Source organism: Diorhabda carinulata, chromosome 6 (assembly GCF_026250575.1).
Source record: "Diorhabda carinulata isolate Delta chromosome 6, icDioCari1.1, whole genome shotgun sequence".
Taxonomy (NCBI): Eukaryota; Metazoa; Arthropoda; class Insecta; order Coleoptera; family Chrysomelidae; genus Diorhabda; species Diorhabda carinulata.
This window is the reverse complement of record NC_079465.1, coordinates 25152103-25172461: the sequence shown is the minus strand read 5'-3', so window position 1 is coordinate 25172461 and position 20359 is coordinate 25152103. Positions and strand designations below refer to the sequence as shown.

The 20359-nt window shown below is 30.8% G+C and overlaps 2 protein-coding genes across 4 annotated transcripts; one reads left to right on the top strand and one right to left on the bottom strand.

Annotated features, from left to right (window-relative positions):
* Positions 1-124: 124 nt before the first annotated feature.
* LOC130895911 (coronin-7) lies at positions 125-14303 on the top strand. 2 transcript variants are annotated; one of them, XM_057803522.1, is made up of 16 exons: positions 126-706; positions 760-996; positions 2111-2378; positions 2441-2648; positions 3675-3819; positions 3945-4157; positions 5602-5781; positions 5992-6371; positions 6456-6679; positions 6739-6852; positions 8094-8414; positions 8467-8876; positions 8929-9135; positions 10511-10646; positions 10746-10885; positions 11331-14303. In XM_057803522.1, exons 1-16 carry the CDS (start codon positions 362-364, stop codon positions 11421-11423), a joined length of 3621 nt encoding a protein of 1206 aa, XP_057659505.1. In that variant the 5' UTR covers positions 126-361; the 3' UTR covers positions 11424-14303. The 2 variants fall into 2 exon arrangements, with proteins under 2 accessions (XP_057659506.1, XP_057659505.1); XM_057803523.1 differs by lacking the exon at positions 5602-5781 and having other exon boundaries at positions 125-706.
* Positions 14304-14592: 289 nt separating this feature from the next.
* On the bottom strand, positions 14593-20269 carry LOC130895912 (RNA cytidine acetyltransferase). 2 transcript variants are annotated; one of them, XM_057803526.1, is made up of 11 exons: positions 20223-20269; positions 19677-19805; positions 18935-19622; positions 18577-18878; positions 17147-17419; positions 16571-17095; positions 16254-16522; positions 15967-16199; positions 15739-15911; positions 14817-15199; positions 14593-14763 (listed from the first exon to the last, which is right to left on the bottom strand). In XM_057803526.1, the coding sequence occupies exons 2-11, from the start codon at positions 19782-19784 to the stop codon at positions 14751-14753; spliced, it is 2967 nt and encodes a 988-aa protein (XP_057659509.1). In that variant the 5' UTR covers positions 19785-19805; positions 20223-20269; the 3' UTR covers positions 14593-14750. The 2 variants fall into 2 exon arrangements, with proteins under 2 accessions (XP_057659509.1, XP_057659508.1); XM_057803525.1 differs by having other exon boundaries at positions 14593-14720.
* Between the last annotated feature and the right edge of the window lie 90 nt (positions 20270-20359).

Below are 20359 nucleotides of genomic sequence, written 5' to 3'. Positions count from 1 at the left end.
AGTATAACGATATGAAGTTTAACAATAAATTTATTCACTTATTTTATTTATTTAATCGGATGAGATACGGATCGCAGCTTTGTATGACATTGTTTTGATTTTTGACATATGTTTTTTGTTTGACCGACAGAAGTGTCAAGCTTTCCCGGTGATGGGCGTATAGAACAAAAGTTGATTCATTTTAAATCAATTTAATAATTCAAATTACGCCCAATTATAGTTTAAGTACTAATATTATTAATTACTATTAAGTATATATAGTAGAACCAAAACTGAAGTATATTTAATAATATTTATCCTATTTACATAGTATATTCCTTATTAGGTATACAAATTTTATGTAAGTGAGAAAATTTAAATCATGGCGTGGAGATTTAAAGCGAGTAAATACAAAAATGCTGCCCCTATTGTCCCTAAACCCGAAAATTATGTTCGAGATATCAGTGTGGGTTCCTATCAAACTTATGGAAACAATATTGCTGCTTCTGCTAAATTCATGGCATTTAATTGGGACCACTCGGGGTCTAGTTTGGCTGTGCTCCCCTTAGATGATTACGGCAGAAAAGGAAAATTATTACCTCTTCTGCACGCTCATTCTGATACTGTGACTGATATTTCTTTTTCGCCATTCCACGATGGACTTTTAGCTACAGGTTCTCAAGACTGCTTAGTAAAAATATGGAACATTCCTAAAGAAGGCTTACAAGTGAGTTACAAGAATCAATTATTTTAATAATTAACGTTTATCATAATTTTTAGGAATCGCTTAGTAATGCAGAATCTACTTTTTCTCATAAACAACGTAGAGTAGAATTAGTTGGTTTCCATCCGACGGCCGATTTTCTTCTTCATTCCACTTCTTTCACTACTTTAACCTTATGGGATTTACTCACAGAACAAGAATTGTTTTCAAATTCTGATGCCTCAGAAGTAATCCAATCTGTTAGTTGGAAAAGGGATGGAACACTACTGGCTACCTCAGCAAAAGATAAACAAGTGAGTAATATGAATAAATATCTTGAAAAAAATTTGTTTTATATAGAATTAAGGATTAATGAACTTTGTTAGATGTGGCGTTTATCTCATTTTAAGTGATTCTTGTGTTACTGCTGCTCAATTAAAAGACTAAATTGGTGGCTTTCATTATAAAAAAGGTTTTTTATTGCAAGAAATATTCTACTAATACATCTATTTTAAAACCTCATTCCACTAATATCAAAGTTTAATTGCATTTTTTTATTAAATTTCTTCTCAAATTTATCTGTTATTAAGGGAAATACAAAAAAAAACTAAATATTGATTTAACCTTAATTTTCTACAACTTTTTACTTCCTACATCTTTTTATATGTTTTTTTTTGATAATTTTCTTGGTTTTTGGTTACTTTTGATAGAAAATCAGTTTAAAATAAAAGATGAAAATTAATGTTTTGACTTTATACTCATTTTATATAAAAAGACCTAAAATCATGATGATTTATCATGTATTGTTTGGTTTATTCAATAATTTCACCTATTTTTTTTATTTTGAGACTTTTATATTTCTTGCAATATTTTTTTTATATTTACAGATATTTTTAGTTCATAGTATTTCAATGATTATTTTAAAGTTGTTTTTTGTTTCTAAATTGTCTTTTATTGATGATCCTATGTGGATGTTTCTTTTTATTATAAGGACAATGGTGCCTAGAACAAAAATCAATTATTAAATTTATCAAATTGGAAAGAAAATTGTCATACTTCAGATGGTTTCCTGCAGTACCACAAATACACAAAAATTTGCTAAATTCTCTTTTGAGTGTAAAAATATTCAAATTTTTCATCTGTATTGCCTGGGATTTATGTTAAAACCTTGGAGCATTACATTTAAAAGACCCTCTCTTTTTTGATATCTGTATTGTTGAATTTCCTGCAATCTGTGGTAAAACCTGGAGGTATCGCACTTAAAGGGGTCTAATAAAAGTATATAAGCATTTTTTGGTAGCACCATATAGTATAGAACTTATTAAATTTCAAATCGAATGCTGCTTATATGAAATGCTGTCTCCTAGTGGGTTAGTAATAAAATTATTGGTAAATGATGAACCATTTTTCAATGAATTGTCTTTCAAGGTACGAATAGTAGACCCCAGATTAGAATCATCCTGTATAAAATCGACAAATTCCCACCCGGGAATTAAAGATTCCAAAGTAGTTTGGCTCGGTGAACAAAATAAGATTTTAACAACAGGATTTGATGCTCAGAGATTAAGACAGGTGATAATTAGGGACCTTCGTAATATATGCGAACCAGAAAAGACTTTAGAATTAGATTGCTCTACTGGTATATTGATCCCATTGTATGATGCTGATACCGGTATGCTCTTTTTAGCTGGAAAAGGTGAGTTAGATTATTATTTATAATAATATTAGTTAGTTACCATATAATTCCTTTTTTTTTAGGGGATACAACCATTATGTACATGGAAGTGACCGACAAGGATCCTTATTTTATAGAAGGTATAAGACATTCCGGAGAACAAACAAAAGGGGTCTGTTTAGTACCGAAACGTGCTTTAAATATAATGCAGGGAGAAGTTAACAGAATATTGCAACTGACCAGTTCTTCCGTAATTCCAGTGACTTATCAAGTACCTAGAAAAACATACAGGTGAGAATTGTTGTTATTTGTTATTAATATAACGAATCAAATTGAATAATGGTATTTTATTTATTTCTAATGATACGTTTACATAGAAAAGCATTAACTGTTTTTGTTTTATAATTGAATAAACCTGAATTTATTCACTAAGTGCGTGCAATTGGAGCTGAAGGACATTCAGGACCGTTTTCGCTCCAGAAAAAATAGAAGGGGAACGATTAATATGTACAGGGGTTGTTTCAGAAGTATTATATATTTAATACATGTTGGACCAGTTTCTTTTATAAAAATAATAGAAAACGTGTTCGATTTTATTACTCCTTTCCTTGATTAATCCTCGGATATTTATTTATCAAACATATACTATATCTCATAGAAATAACATGTACAGGGATTATTTCAGAAGTATTATAAGTTTAATACATGTAGGATCACTTTTTTTATTAAAAAAAATGAAATGCATGCTTGGAGTGTACTAATTATTTGTTTTATTAATCCTCAGACATTTTTTCATAAAAAAAAATATTATATTTCACAGGATTAACATGTACAGGGGCTGTTGCAGAAGTATTATATGTTTACTACATTTTGGACCAGTTTATTTCATAAAAATAATAGAAAATGTGCTTGAATTTTATTGTTTCTTTCCTTGAATCACCCTCAGACATTTATTTATCGAAAAAAATTAGATTTTGTGGAACAAATTTGTGCAGTAGCTATTTAACACTTATTTATCTAAAAGTGTATATCTTCATTTCGTAACAACCCCTATATAAAGTAATACTGAGAAATTTAATTTTTTCTCAATGAATAAATATCTGGGTATGATTCAAGGCAAGAATAAATAAGCTTCGAGCATATTCATTATTTTTTTGTAATAAACTACTGAAGTGATGAAAAAAATTGATATGAAAACCGAAATTAAGTCTTTTGGGGTCTTTCAGAATCAAATTTTGAGTTTTTCACGTTCAACTCGGCCGCTCGTTTCAACTCTATTGCCATTCTTAACGAGGTCATTTTATTTATTTTATTCAGGGACTTTCATTCGGATATCTATCCAGACACTCCAGGTTATATAACAGAACTAGTATCGACTGATTGGTTCCAAGGAAAAAACGTTCCTTTACAAAAAATGTCTTTAGATCCAGCCAAACGCGAAAATGGAGAGGAACCAATAGTCGTAAGTTTTTCTCTATCAACATACTGATAACATGAATAGAAAAATTTTTTTTCCAACGTGTCCATAGTTATTTTCAATTTTTTCAGTTTGGAATGAATTTATTGTTGTAATAATGTTGTATTTAGGTACATAGGGGTAGTTTACAACAAATGCGAGAAGACTACAACAATCTTAAACTGAATTCTAAACCGGAACCACAAAAAACGAAATCGACGCCACAAAAAGTTGATCTTCATCCTGTTAAGGGATTGATCAAGGATTTTGAGAAGGATAATAAACAGATCGAAGAAGAAAATAATGATATTAATGCAAAAATCAACGATAATGAATTAGAAAAGGTGATTAATTGATATTGATTTCCTATTTCATAAATTAATTAAACATAAGTGGGTCTAAATAACTTTAATAATCTATTTTTTGGTTATTTGGAATAATTTTGAAGGTTCTTTGTGTATTGGTGACTATAAAGGGACATAGTCGTTGATTAATTAATACGATACAACTTTTTTAATCCGACAATCTATTGCTATGGTATAATATGATCTTTTTATAAAAATATCAAAAATTAACAAAAATATTGAACCAAAATCACATTTTTTAAATTTAAAAATATTTAAATTTGTAATTTTAATTGTCTATTTCACAAGTCAAAGCTTCATCTAGATCGACCAAAAGCTTCTTTGTGGTTCATTGACACCAAATCCGTACGTTTTTCGTCGTTTGATTCACTACCATCGATTGCATACCGTTTTTAGAATGGTAAGAATCTTATCAGATGGTTTTTTTGTATCCTAGAGTGAAAAATTGCCATTTTTGGTAGTTTCTTTGCAATGTTTTTAGGAAATTTCACTAATTCAGCATCTTCTTCATCGTAAAAGCTTGTAACTTTTCTCCCAAACTTTGTATATACTTTTTAAACCCATAAAAACGTTCTAAAGAATGTAACCGACCAGTTAACAGTCACACCAGCTTAAAAATGTTCAAATGAACTACTTTGAAGGTTATAACATAGTTTAAATGGCAAATAAGTCTTATAACTTTTCTGGTACACCTCGTATATACTTTTGAATCCTATTGGAACGTTCAAAAGAATGTGATCAATAATTTAAAAGTCACACTAGTTTAAAAACAACTTTTGTTACATGTTTAGATGTTCAAATAAACTACTTTGAACGGTATAATATTTTTCAAATGGGAAATAAGTCTTGTAACTTTTATTGCGGACCTCGTATATATTATTTAGACTCATGAAAACGTCAGTTAAAAACAACTTTCGTTACATGTTTAGATTTTCAAATGAACTACTTTGAACGGTATAACAAATATCTGTGTTGTAAATTTTCTCGCGCATCTCGTATATACTGTTTAGACCCATAAAAACGTTTAAAAGAATGTCACCGATCAGTTAAAAGTCACACCAATTTGAAAACAACTTTTGTGACATGTTTAGATGTTCAAATGAACTACTTTGAACGGTATAACAAATATATGTGTTGTAACCTTTCTCACGCACCTCGTATATACTGTTACTTCACTAATTTTTGAATAACTTTCACCCATAAATCATTTAGAAAATGACTTTTCATTCAACTTTATCCGGAAATTTTTCATTATAACCAAAATTTGAAACACTAAAACAAAAAAAAATCACCGAATTTAAAACAAAACAAGCTACGGTTATATTTGAACTACTTCACTCGTACAGTATTGATTAGTTTTAGAGATGTTGTATTTTGATTAAAAAAAAATTGAACATAACCTCGAATGGAAAAATTTTCGTAGATAACTTCTATAATTCCCCCTAAACCTTTACCGAGGACATCGAGAACAAGTTCAATTTGTGATTCCCAATCAATCGATGATGCTAATGTACCTAAACCCGTTGCTAGACCTCGTACAAACAGTTGCGCCCCCGTTGTTACTTCTGTTAGCCCCATCGCACCTGCCTCCGGTGGATACAAGGTTATTTCCAGTGTTACGATTCGTTTTTTATTTGTAGATAATCACTGTGTGATTTTTCGCTCTGCTCAGTTGCAATTTCATTTTTTTTGTATTTTTGTTGAATTTTTTTGCTTTTTTTTTGTACATATATAAAAAATTTCACAGCATGCGTTTGCTTATTTACATTTGATTTTTTATTTATTTTTAATTATATATTTTAATATTTTTTAGCCACGATTGGGTCCGAAACCGTTTACCCCACCGAACCTCAACGACTCCGAAAACACTTTTTCTAAAGTATTTTCAGTACCGGCTGTACCGACAACGATAAATCAAGAAAAAGAAGTACCGGATGCATCTAATATAAAAACCGAAGAATCGAATTTGAAATCAGAATCCGGTAACGGAAAATCTGCTTCTAGTGGAGAAGAAGAAGCTAGCAGCGATTCTGGCTACGTACCGAAAACTCCAAGTACCGCAGAACGTAGAAAATTATTCGAAAAATCCAATTCCAAAGAAAATGATCCGGAAGAAATGGATTCTGTTGATTTCGAAAGGGGATCATTGCAGAGGGCTAGTATCGCCGAAAGGAGAAAATTGTACGAAAATAGGTGAGCTTATTGGATGTTTGATTTTGTTAAAATCTATGTTAGTATCCGAAAAGTGAAATTTTTAAATATTATCCTTCGAATTAGGTCTATGACTGTACAAGAACAAGGTTCGGATAAAAAGGAAAATTCCCCGGTGATGCTTAGACGAAAAGATTCATTAAAAAATCGTAAAAATACCGATGATGTTTTGAAAGATGATAACAATAGAAAAAGTATGCCGATAGCTAAACAGCAATCAATGGATCCGGTTGGAATGAGGAAATCAGAAGTGTCTGTACCAACACCAAAAAGAACCTCCACTGTATTCGGTACCGTAATAATATACAAATATATTTTTATTTTTTTTTAATTTGGTTTTTATTTTTAGGTCGTGTTTCGAAATTTAGACATTTAAAAGGTACTCCGTTACACAAATCGTTCCATATTGAAAACATCAGGAATCTAAGTAGACAAATACCCGGTGAATGTGATGGATTCCAAGGTAACCGTCATCATTTTCATCTCAATTCGATTTAGATCATCAACACCGTTTAGTTAAATAGAAAGTATATAGAAAAAAGGATTTTTTCCTTTGGAAATTTTTAATACCCGGATAACTTTTTATAGTATTTTGGTGTCCTTGGGATTCAATTAGGGATGTAGGAGCGCTTCTACTTTGAAAACTGTATGTCCGGAACGTTTTTACAAATACCTGGATAGTTTTTTCATCCTTATTTATATTTGGTGACCTTGGGATTCGATTTGGACACCTTGGGATTAATTTAAGAAGAAAGGAGGATCTCCAGTTTTGTGAGAACATCTAGTATTGGATTCTAGTAAAAGATTCTCCAAATTCAATTGGACATTTCACTCATTGGGACAATAACCGGATGGTTTTTTCATCCATGTTTGTATTTGGTGAGCTTGGGATCCAATTTGAACTCCTAGGGATCCATTTAAGAATAAAGGAGGACCTCCAGTTTGATGAGAAGAATTTGAAAAGAATTCTCAAAATTCCTCTGGAAATTTCACTCAGTGGGACAATAACCCTATAGTTTTTTCATCCATGTTTGAATTTGGTGTCCTTGGGATCCAATTGAGAATCTAGGAATACTCAAAGTAGCTGGTAAAGAGATTCTAAAAGGATAATTTTGAATTTCCTTTGAAATTACACAAAGTAACATTATATTCAGATAGATTTTTCATGTATGTTTGCATTTGGAGACTTTGGGATTCAATTTAGGAATGTAAAGAATATTTGGAAAAGAATCCTTACAAATCCTTTGGAAACTATGACTAGTAAATAAATATCTGGATGATTTTTACGTCCTTATTTGAAGTTGGAGACCTTGCGATTCAATTTATTAATTTGGGATCTCCAGTTTGAAAAAATGGGATACAAAAAGGATTCTTTCAAATTCTTTGGAAACTACGGCCAGTAAACGAACATCTGGATGGTTTTTTCGTCCTTATTTGATTTTGGAATCCTTGGGATTCAATTTAGTATTTTGGGATCTCTCCGGTATGAAGAGAGTAGCTGGAAAAGGGATCCAAAAAGGATTTTTACAAATTTCTAGGAAATGATGCTTAATAGAGCCTAGGAAAGCTTCAATTCAAGAATATTATATGGAAATGGGTTTCAGAAATGGTTATTTCTGACCACTGCAGGTTTATCCCGGTTTTTCGATCTGTACTGTATATATCAATCCCTGTTTCGTTTAAATCACTTTTTTATGGTTGTAGCTAATCCAGAAAGAGTGGCCGTACCTCTAAGCGGACCTGGCGGTAAAATCGCCGTATTCGAAGTAAATAAAACGGGACGGTTACCGGACGGCGTAATTCCGGCCTTAGTTCACGGTAATAACGTCATGGATTTCGCATGGGATCCTTTTGATACGAAACGATTGGCGGTCGCTTGCGACGACGGCGTCATTAAATTATGGAGAATTCCAGAGAACGGTCTTACGGAACAAACGAACGAAGCGGACGAAGAATTCAACGCTCATTCCGATAAAATTTATTTCGTCAAATTCCATCCAACGGCAAAGGACGTTTTAGCTTCCGGTAATAATTCATTATAAGTCCTTAAAAACAGTTATTTTTATAATTTTTGTAGGCTCCTACGATATGACGATCAAATTATGGGATTTGAGTACTTTAACGGAAAAAATCGTGTTAAAAGGACACACGGATCAAATTTTCAGTTTCGCTTGGTCGCCGTGCGGTTCTTATTGTGCGACAGCTAGCAAAGACAGTAAAATCCGCATATACAAACCTCGAGCTAACGAATATCCAGTAAGGGAAGGTAAAGGTCCCGAAGGGAACCGAGGAGCCAGGATCACTTGGGCTTTGGACGGTCATTTTGTAGTAGCAACCGGTTTCGATAAAGTATCCGAACGACAGATTTACGTTTACAAATCGGACAATCTCATCAATCCTTTGAATACTATCGGTTTGGACGTTTCTCCTGCTATTCTGATTCCCCATTACGACGAGGACAGTTCGACTTTGTTCGTTACAGGAAAAGTGAGTAACTCCATCGAATCGATGTTATGATTATACTTTTTTTTTATTTTAGGGCGATTCAACTGTATACGCTTTCGAAATAACCGAAGAACAACCGTTCATCTGTCCTTTGAGTCATCACAGATGCACTTCTCTGCATCAAGGTTTATCGTTTCTTCCGAAAAATGTCTGTGATGTATCGAACGTTGAATTCGCCAAAGCTTTTCGACTTACCAATAATTCCATTGAACCTTTGTCGTTTACCGTACCCAGAATTAAGGTAATCTTTGTTTTTTTTATTGTTAAATCAACTCGATTTTTAAATATTTCGATTAAATAGTTTCCCCCTCATATAATTGAATATAATTATTAATTTCGATCCTTTAAAATCGATTATTTTTTCATATAAAGTTATTCAGTTTTAAATAATTTAGAAAAACATCATAAACTAACCCTAAATCTTCTTTTTCTCTGGGAGTACTTTTAATATGTTATAGGGGTTCAAGAACACTACCCTGTCGAATACTTCTTTTTGATGCTTTTTTTTTATTTTTGAAATCGTTGTTCACATCTTTTGGGATGATGAACCAGGTGCGATCAAAGGATACATTTGAAATTTGTTACAAAAGACTGCCCTTGCTTAGCAATACACGTTTTATCTATACCCGGGAGGTTTCTTTCTGATTGACTATCTTTTGTGGCTTTCTAAATATCAAAACGTTTCAATTTGAGCCTATTTTTTGATTTTTCGAAAAAACCAGAAGTTTTACGGCACTAAATCTGGCGAATAAGATGGATAAAAGCCTTGTAACATCCAAAAAGTCTCGAATCGAAAACGAATTGTGACTAAAAATGAGGAATTGTGTCAAAAAGTTTCCCTTTGAGCTTATTTTCTGATTTGTCGAAAGAATCAGAAGCCTTATGGCACTAAATCTGGCGAATAAGATGGATAAGGTAGACAGAAAGACTTGTAACATCCAATAAGCTTCGAATCGAAAACGAATTGTGGTTAAATATGAGGAATTATGTCAAAAAGTTCTTCTTTAAGCATATTTTTTTATTTTTCGAAAGAACCAGAAGTCTTACGGCACTAAATCTGGCGAATAAGATGAATAAAAGTCTTGTAACATCCAAAAAGCCTCGAATAGAAAACGAATTGAGACTAAAAGTGAGAAATAGTGCCAAAAAGTTTATCTATTAGTACATTCTTCCATTTTTCCATGAACCATAAGTCCTATAACACTAAATCTGGTAAATAAAGTGGATATAGGTAAAGCGAAAGACTTCTAATGTCCAAAAAGTCTTGAATCGATAACGATTTGTGGCTAGAAGTTGCCTTTTAGTATCTTTTCGCTTCTTTCGAAAAACCATAAGTCGTATAGCACTGAATCTGGTGAATAAGGTGGATATAGGTAGACAAAAAGGCTATTAACAGCAAATAGTCTCTTATCGATTGACATTGATTGGTGATTCAATGTCAAGAATGGTATCAAAACGTCTCCCTTTTAGTACATTATTTTTATTTTTTCGAAGAACCACATGTCGTATGGCACTAAATTTAGTGAATAAAGTGGAACTTAATGCTCATGAAGTTAGATAAGAAACAAAAGTTTGAACTAAGTTGATTTATCTAAATGATTATGCTTTTTGTTTAGACGGATCTCTTCCAAGATGATTTATTTCCCCCAACTAGGGTAACTTGGAGCCCGACAATGTCCAGCTTGGACTGGTTCAATGGAAAAGAAAAGCTACCACAAAAAATAAGTTTGCAGCCCGAAGGAATGGAATTATGTAAGTATTTAAAACTTTTTGCTATTTCTTTTTGAAAAATGAGTGCCTTAAACTGAAAATATGGTCGAAAATAACCTAAAAATGTTCGTTCTGTTGTAGTATCGGAATCCCAGGGCCAGGCGAATAGTGGTGCGGAAAGGACAATAAATAAATCAGCATCTAGTCCTTTTATAGGTCTTAATCATGGTAAAGTCGGTTGGGACGTCGACGTCAGTGACGTTAAGAATAAACAAGACGAAGTAAGAATTGTTTTATAATTATTTTGTCTACTTAACAAATAAATTTTCAAAATCCTTCAGCATCGCCAAGTTATATACAGAAATAGCATTTATTACCTTTATCGTAACAAAAATATTTTTATGTATGAGGGAGAATCGATTAATAGTTCATGATATCTTTTTGAACGAAACTGAGTTTTTTGAATTGGAAATCGTTTTATTTCCCAAATTTCTCGAAATACATATTCTATTTCAGCCCTATACATTATGACAAAAGTTTTTTCTTTTTTTTTTTTCAATAAAAAAATCTGTAGTAGTAATCAAAATAGGTATCGGAAACAAATCTCTTTTCCTCAGCTGTTTATTAATAGTTGTAGTTGAACTACAATAAAAATCCTTCAAAGTTGTCACACAATTACGTTTAAAATCAAAATTAATTTTTTTTTCAAATTTTTTCTTTATTCAGATAAAAAGATCAGTCAGCAATAAATTACAAGTCAACCTGACTCTAGAGCAAGACACCATGGAAGGAGTGGACGAGAAAGAATGGTTGGAATAAAATACTCCAAAAAAAATTGAGAAAAAAATAGCTAAATATTAATATTATATTTAAAATTTATTCGAAAGATGTTGTATCCGGAGTAACATTTTGTAATAACTGAAAAACACTTACAGCCTGATTAATTTTTTCCTATTTTATATTAATTACAATTATCTTTCATCTTTTTATATAAAAGGACATTGTAGATAGGTACAATTAAAAAAAATGGTTTGTTATGGTTATTTTTGGCAAAAAATATTCCGAAATCCCCGTTAAAATTGAGAAAATGATTTGAAAATGTGGTACATTCGTGAAAACACTGAAATGACTCCGAAATTTTTGGAAAATCGTGAAAACCTGTATAATTGGTAAAAAAATTAAGTATACTAAAATCAAGACAACTATTTAAAAAAATCAGAACGTCCCCCTATATATAACCAAAAATAACATAACAACCGTTCATTAGCATTAATATCAATAGTAAACAAAAAAAAATCAATTATAAGATAAATGCGGAAAAAATCTTCGCTCATACAAAGCTTTCTACTCTTAAAACATATTTCAAGAACCCCCCTCGTATTTCCTAGCTCATTTAATAAAACAAATTCAAGGTCCCCCTCATATAGCAAAACACTGAAATGTTTTTCGACTAATTTTTCAAAGATTTATTGTTCCACTTCAAGATCCCCCTCGTATTTCAAAGCTTTCTATTCCTAAAACCAACTACAATATCCCCCTCGTATTTCGTAGGTTTCGTAAAACAAAATCAACGTATCCCTCGTATAACAAATAATTATTTTTTAAATATTTGAAATTTTTCACAGTATGTTTCGATTAATATAAAACAAACTTCAAGATCCCCCTGGTATTTAAAAGCTTTCAATCCGTATTACAAAATTGAAGATCCCCCTCGTATTTTTAATGTTTCAATCCCCATAACAAAATTCAACGTTCCCCTCGTATAGTAAAACGCTGAAATGTTTTTGATTATTTTTCAAAGATTCAATGTTTTTTTTTACTTTATATACAGTATGCGCCGAAACTTATATAATCAATTTCTTCTTTTTTATATAAATATTTATATATGTATGTGAAATTAGCTTCGTGTATTCTTAAAGAAAAAGCAATACGTGGAAAAATGTAGTTTTTAAGGTATATTAGAAATGGAAGTAAGATTTTTTCCGTATATCAAATTTCAATTCAACTGCTTTTCATGATTTTTTCTGTCAAAATTTGACATAATCACAAAAAAAATCATACGACTTCTAGTCAGTTGACAAATGCTTTAATTACGGTAAATGTTTGATCTCTACTTTGAGCTTCTCTAATAACCATTCGAAATAATGAAAATTTTTTTTGTGGAAACGTTTTTTGATAAGCAGTTGGTGTGCCAAAAAGAAAACGACCAATTGTTTTTAGTTTTATATACGTGCTCAATATTTCCAATAACGTAGTGACCTATTTGTATTTGTCTTTCCAAAATAAGTGGTGTGTAAGAAAAGTAATAGTATTTGGCAACGTTGTAGGCGGTGAAAACATTGAAATAACCAAAAAATTTGAATAACTCTTGGAAATATGCGGAGAAATTTAATAAAGAGGGAACATTTTGGAAAATTCTGTAGAGTAATTGGAAAAATTGTTGAGAAGTTGATTGGAAAAATTTTGGCTGGAAAATTGGATAAATTTTGTAAATGAAAAGCTTCTGGTAAGATTCTGATATTGAATAAATTTGAAAACTGCCAAAAAACTCCTAAAATTCATGCAAATTTGAACAAAATAATTCATGAAAACCTTGAGAAAAGTTGAAAAATTAGTAATTATCGGAAAATACTTGGAAAAATGGGGAAAACCCTAAAATATGTGGGAAATGTAGAAAATCATTAGATTTTACTCGAAATATTGAGAAAATATCGAAAATGAGAAACTCTGGAAGTTTCTGATATTCGGAAAAATTTCAAACCACAACATAAAAATCAAAATTTGCCGAAAAACTAATAAAATTCATGGAAATTTGAATGAAATAACCTTGGAAAAAGTGGGAAATTCTAAACATTTCGTAAAATTGAGAGAAATACTTAGAAATTGAGGGAAAACCTATAATATGTGGAAAATGGTGGGATTTTGGCTGAAAAATTGGAAAAGTGTGTAAAACGGGAAGCTCTTGAATGTTCTGTAATCCGAAAAATTTGAAATTCCTAACAAAAAAATGTAATGTGCTGAAATCCTCAGAAAATTAAGAGAAATATGGTAAATTTGGATAAAATAATTCATAAAAAACTTGGAAAATCGATGAAAATATATTCGAAAATTCCGTAAGATATAGAAAATTGAAAAATGTGTTTGGAAAGTTAAAAAAATGTGAAGTTTGAAGTATAAACTGAAAGATACAGAAAAAACCATTGAATTTTACCGGAAAACTAATAAATTTCATGGAAACTTGGAAGAAAATAATTCATAAAAACCTTGGGAAAAGCTGGAAAATTAGGAAATATATTTATAAAATTAGGAGAGGACCCAAAATATGTCAAAAAAGGAAAATTAATGAATATATATCTAAAAATTGGATTGGAAAATCTCGTAAAACAATTGGAAAATTGAGAGAAATTGAAAATCCAAGATATATTTTTCTATTAAACATAAACATAACCTCATTGTTTTATATTTCTTGGAAACCCTTGGAAACTATTTGAAAAATTTGACAACGTTGTACAAAATTACTTTTTTCAAGACATGCACCGATTTCTATAGTATAAAACCCATATATATTCATAAAAACCGATTAAACATCGTTTTGTAAAAAATATATTTGGGTCACTGATGAATTCATTGTATTTTGATATATTTTTTTTAGACTTTAAGTATTTTATATTAAATATTTTTTACAGTGGGACAACAAAATGTTCTCTTTTTATATATATACAAAAAAAACAATCTATAAAGTACCGAAAAAGTATTTTCTTTTTCGAAAACTTTAATAGTAGCGTAGTAATTTTAACCCACGGTTTATATACACACTAAAAAATTTTTATTTATTTATACGTGTACTTTTTTACTTAAATTAATGTTGTGAATGTAGTAATTTAATATTAAAACACTCATATAGTAATAAATTATTTCTACCCCTTTTTAACCGATTTTTAATCCACTATCCCATTGATTTATGTCAAAGAAAAAAAATCCAACGGTATTAAATCAGTGAAAATATTGTTTATTTACAATGTTTTATTTTTATTTTTAGTCTTCTTCTTCTTAACTTTAACACTCAAGTTTAATTCTTCTTCTACGTTATTAGTTTCGTGTACACGTTTCTCCCCGCTGGAATTAAATAAAATATGTCAAAACTATTTAAATTGACGAACTAAAAACACATAATCAGATTCAAAATTTCTTTATACCATCATAAAAAAATACCTTTTGATTGTTACGATGGATTTCTTTCCTTTGCCCGTCAAACTTTTCGCCCATTCATCTTCCCCACCTTTGATAGCGAACTGCTCCAAATTCTCGTTCTTCAACTTTTCCAATTCCTTTTTTTGTTTCTTCTTCAATTCTTTAGCGGCTTCTTCGAGTTCGTCTTGTACACTTTGAGCTACCGGTGTCATGTTAACTTCTCCGGTGTTCTTTATGGGTAAGAATCGTTTTTCTATATCTTCCTCGACGGCGCCGGTAAGATACTGACTACAACGTCTTATTAAACGATTAAAAAGACCCAAAAGTTGACTGGAAGGTAAGTCTAGTTCTTTTGATAAATCATCTACTGTTTTGTGTTGTAAACCGAGGCCTAGAAGAATCGCCTAAAAGAAAAATTTTGTTCGAAAACTACATAAAATGCGACATAATTATGTATAAAAGATCATTAATGACTTATATAATCAAGATATTTTGATAAATTATCCACTGGTTTGTAATACAATTCGACAACTCAAAGTATAACCCAAAATAAAATTACTAATGATATGTATAACTTTAGTCCTTCGTTTAATGTTGCAGTTTGTAACTCAAAAAAATCACTCGAAAGAGAAAATTTTTATATAAAAAGAACACAAATGGCAGGATTAAAAACATAATGACAACAAAATAAAAATAAAATTCATGAGATAATTAAAAGAAAAATGCTAAAACTAATATATAGTTACATATAACAAGAGACATAACCGAATCTCTTGTCTCTATACTTGGGACTATACCAGAAGTCCTAATAATATCAGAAAGGATCAAAAAACTAATAGTTACAGAGACGTTCCTTCGGAATAAAGCAAAATCAAAGTCATAATAAATCCTTCAAGTTCCAGTGAATTGTCACCCCTTCGAATATACATTCAAAGTAGCTTACCGATTGAACTGCTGACATTTGCACATCCCCCAAATTATTCAAAAAATACAGTTTGGCTAAAGCAGGCATTAAATCCATTATAAGATGATAATCGACCAAATTGTTACTGTACATTTCCAATCTTTTCAAATCGTACTTCATAAAGTGAATATCCAATTCCATTTTAGTTAAATCTGAAAAGTAATTTATAAAAAATTTTTACAACCCGAAAAAAAAAATTTCACTAACCTTTAGTTTTCAATTTGATGTTTTTATTCGACAGCACCCCCAAAGCTAAACTAGGTGAAAATTTACTAAACTGATAAGCCAACAAATTAACGAATCTCCTACGGAAATCCGTCCAATATGCAGCTAACCAATCCACTTCTTGTATCTCCTCGGTATTCAAAACATTTAACATAATACAAGAATGTTCACCAGTTAAATCGTTCGTAGTTTGTCGAAGATACACAGGGACATAACTGAAAAATAAAAAAAATAAAAACTAAAACTAATAAAAATAGTTTTATACCCACCCAGCTTTCTTCCAAAATTTCAACAACTGTTCTGTCAGTCCAAAAGATACCCCGATATAATCCAATCTCTCCGGAGGTCTTTCATTCAATTTAAAAAGTAAAGGTGGTAAAGATTTCCTCGGTTCGATAGTTTCTTCTAATAAACCCACTTCCGAATCAACTACATTATCAATTTCTTGTTTCGGCAGCTCAGATTCTTCCTCTAAATTCGGTATTTTGAATTCGTAATATTTCTTAAGGATATCCAAAGCTCTTGCACCGTATCCCATCTAAAATATGATAAATTAATAATTCATATAAATAATTATTTCACTTACCCCTTGATAATCCGGATGTGTGGCTATTCTCACTATCCTAGCACCTGCCAATTTAGGAAAATCAGCATCCTGATACTGCTGCCCTATTGTCCATGGAATCAAGTCTCCGGATGCTCTCTTACCCCTAGAAAACCCTTCCAATACACTATTTTTAGAAATTTCACCTTCCAAGCAAACTTGAATTATCACTAACACTTCCGGTAGGGTTCTTCTATTTGGATCTATGGGGCCTAATAGACAAAATAGATGGTGGGCAGGTGCGTCGGACATCATTTGAAGATCGTTCGGTGTATTTTTATAATGCGACGCTACATATAAGGCTACTATCCTTTGCAAAAATTCTTCCGAAGCTTTGTGGTAACAAAACAGAGTATCACGATTTATGTAATACAAATCACAGTTATCCGGCGGGGGGCAACCTGATGAAATCGGTGTAACCGACGTGGAATCTAGACATAACAATTTCACCAGCCAAGTTTCCACTGCGTCCCCTGGTTTATAACGAATCGATTCGTTCAAAGAAACCTATAATTTATGAAAATTAAAGTAATTAAAAAAAATATATTAGAATAGTACCTCGTGTAATGTTCTTCCTGTAGCTGCACCGGAATCTTTCTTATTTACAGCGTTTGTGTTGGCGCCTATCGGTGCTGCTTGTATCCTTAGTTGATTCAATAGTTTAAGTGATAATGATCTACCGGTTCCTTCGTAACCGTTGATTGTTGATGCTAAGAAAACTAAGTAAGGCCCTAGCATGGATTTAACGTATGGTAGAGGTATAGCTGCAGCTTCATCTATTACTAATAATTCCGCTTGAGATAGTTTCCCACTGTCTGTTGGATGTATATACTGAAAATTTATTTATGTCATGACTAAAAAGGTTTCTTTATAAATAATGCTCTGTAGAGGTCTTTAGGATTGGTGTCAAAACATTTCCTTTTTAGAACTATCCAAAATCTACCTTTTAAATTTTATTTAAACTGAACACGATTTTATATAAGTTTATCAGTCTTGAAATAATTTTAGCACTAATTTGTCTGTTACAATGATTTTCACGGATCCATATGAAAGCCTATGCTTTCTAACCGTCAACTTATAGCAGTTTCTCTTATATTTTTGACCCCTCCTTGCCTTCTACTGACTCAATTTCACTTTTAAATTGCCAATAATCAAGTTTTAATCAATCTTAATGTTTTTCGAGAATCATTTTTCATTACAAGTACTATTTTCGCTAAAAGGGTCACAACAATCACTGCTTGCCTTAACTACTAGTTAAAATAGGGCTTAAATAGTAATCAGTGAAAAATCTTGGTAAAAATTTGTCACTAATATGTCTAATTTGTAATTTATAAGTTAAAATGATTTTCATGGATCCATATGAAACCTTTTCTCATATGTTTTTGAGATTTAGAAGAAAGTCTTGTTCCCTTCTTGTATTCTACTGACTCAATTCCACTTTTAAACTGCCAATAATCAGATTTTAATTAATTTTAATGTGTTTTCCAAGATTCAGCACTATTTCGCCATAGCAATCAGTGTTAATTCTGCATAAATTTTTTTTTCATCCATACAAATTGAAACACTATTTTTTATTTTAATTTATTAGTCAAAAGTCTTGAAAAAAATTTACCTCATTCATTTCATTTGCTATTTATAAGTTATTAAGCTGTTTAACAGTTAACTTTCTATGTAAACAAACAAATTTACTTCTAGAACATTTTTTTTGTTTTTGGATCAAATACAACCCTTCCTTGTTTTTTTTATTGATTCATTACCACTTTTGGATCACCAATAAACAAATTTTAATTAATTTTGATATTAATATGTAGTTAAAGATCAATTTTTCACTGCAAATACGATCCTACTAAAGCAGTTGCAGTGGTGTCTATTCATCTCAATTACTAATTAAAATAAAAGCAATTTAAGAAATCCAAATTCAAGCATAATATTTTTTGATCACACCCCGTACATAAAAATAAATACATAAGCAAATATAATAAACTTACCTGAATAGTTTGTCGATGTTCTCTGAATACGTTAACCCTAATAACTGCTTTATTGAACTCTGGATTAGTACTTTGCATTAAACCATAGTCGATGTGTTCCTGATATTCCAAAGCGTCGAAACCTTTAAAAACAAACTCAAAGAAAGTATTCAAATTCTCAGGACTGGGACTCGTTACATAAATATTTGAGTATCCAAAAGCGATTGCTGCAGAAACTGCTAATCCCAAAGCTGCAGATTTGCCTCTTCCTCTTGACGCAGTTAGTGATACAGTAGATCTGAGAGTCTTTTCTGAAATCGCTTCTACAATAAAAAAACTTTTTAATATAAATCAAATTGAAAAAATATTAGAATCTTACCTATAAATTTGAGTAGAGCTTTAGCCTGGTCGACAGTTTTACAAAGATTTACTAAATTTCCCACTGGTTGCGTATCCCTTAACTGTTCTTTCAAATCATTGAGTTCAGTGACGTTTTCATCAAGTTCCTGTACATTTTCTACTGGTTTGACATGTAAATTGTGCGACGATATCGGAAGAACTGAAAGCTGATCATCAACTACCAAAGAACGTTTACAAAATGCTAACGACAATAAAAATCTTTCGTTAAATCTACAAACTACATCTTGGTGGGCTTCTGTTCTAAATCTTTGATGTACGTCCATGCTCATAGTATATAATTGTTTAAGAGAGTTCACAGATCTTAGTAATAAAACTATTAAACCGCCTCCTTCTACAGTTTCTATAGTTCTGGCTAGCAAATTTGGAGTTAGAGCTTCAAAATCTTGTAGAACACACATCCCGTATGTATTTCCGAGGATTTTGTGGGTTTCCGAATAATAACAGAATCGTATTTTCGTAGAAGCTAAGAATAATTCAAATGGATCATCTTCATTAACACTTAGTTTTCCGGCTTGAACTTTATGTTGAATTTGTTTCATTCGCTTTTTTCTATGACTGCTAAATCCAAGTTCTTTCTTATAACACCATAATACCGTTGGCCTGGCTTTAACTTCTGCCTTTGCCAACATGTGGTGTAAAATAACTACCTAAAATTTTTTATTTATAAATAACTAATTATAATGTTGTTTACTTTTTATTACTTGATCTTTTCCTTTATCCCCAACAATTACGAATAATGTCCTATGTCCAAGTTTAACCCCATTTTCGATTAAAACTCGGATTCTGTTGTCTATTTTCTTTCTAACCATGTTTATTTTTCTAACCTCAAACTGGAAATAAGGTTATCTTGTTTGTCTTATATTAATATTTAAATCTTCTTTTTTAAAACTTGTTTAATAGTGCAAATTAACTACTACAATCTGTCAATTTCAAATGTTCTTTCTTTTTATATAATAATTTTTAAATAAACGAAAATTATAATATTTGGTTTTCAAGTAAACAAAATGGATATTTTTATGATATAAATTATCTTTCTTTTATGGTTATATTGTTAAAAAACACATTTGTCGACAGTTAGCAAACTGAAGAAAAATATTATAACATTATTATTAATACGTCCCTGTTCAATATCTGGAATAATTATCAAGTATATGAATTATTTTTATATATTTTATACTTTTCATATATAATTATCTATTTTATTTATAACTAAATATAAGCTTAAATAAATGATGAAAAAACTTTACCTAATTAAAAAAAAATGAAATATCGTTTGCATTCATAATAAAAATTATAAATAGAAACATAATTATTCCAAAAAGATTATCATGGACCAGTTGTTTCAAAAGATTTTGTTTTTATCTGGAACTTTTCCAAAGCTAGC

Coding starts and splice junctions, on each gene's coding strand:
- LOC130895911 (XM_057803522.1), top strand. CDS start 362: ATGGCGTGGAGATTTAAAGCGAGTAAATACAAAAATGCTGCCCCTATT. Junction 5,782..5,991: donor CTGCCTCCGGTGGATACAAG/GTTATTTCCAGT, acceptor AATATTTTTTAG/CCACGATTGGGTCCGAAACC. Junction 10,647..10,745: donor GCCCGAAGGAATGGAATTAT/GTAAGTATTTAA, acceptor GTTCTGTTGTAG/TATCGGAATCCCAGGGCCAG.
- LOC130895912 (XM_057803525.1), bottom strand. CDS start 19,784: ATGGTTAGAAAGAAAATAGACAACAGAATCCGAGTTTTAATCGAAAAT. Junction 17,096..17,146: donor CAGGAAGAACATTACACGAG/GTACTATTCTAA, acceptor CATAAATTATAG/GTTTCTTTGAACGAATCGAT. Junction 15,200..15,738: donor AAATGTCAGCAGTTCAATCG/GTAAGCTACTTT, acceptor TTTTTCTTTTAG/GCGATTCTTCTAGGCCTCGG.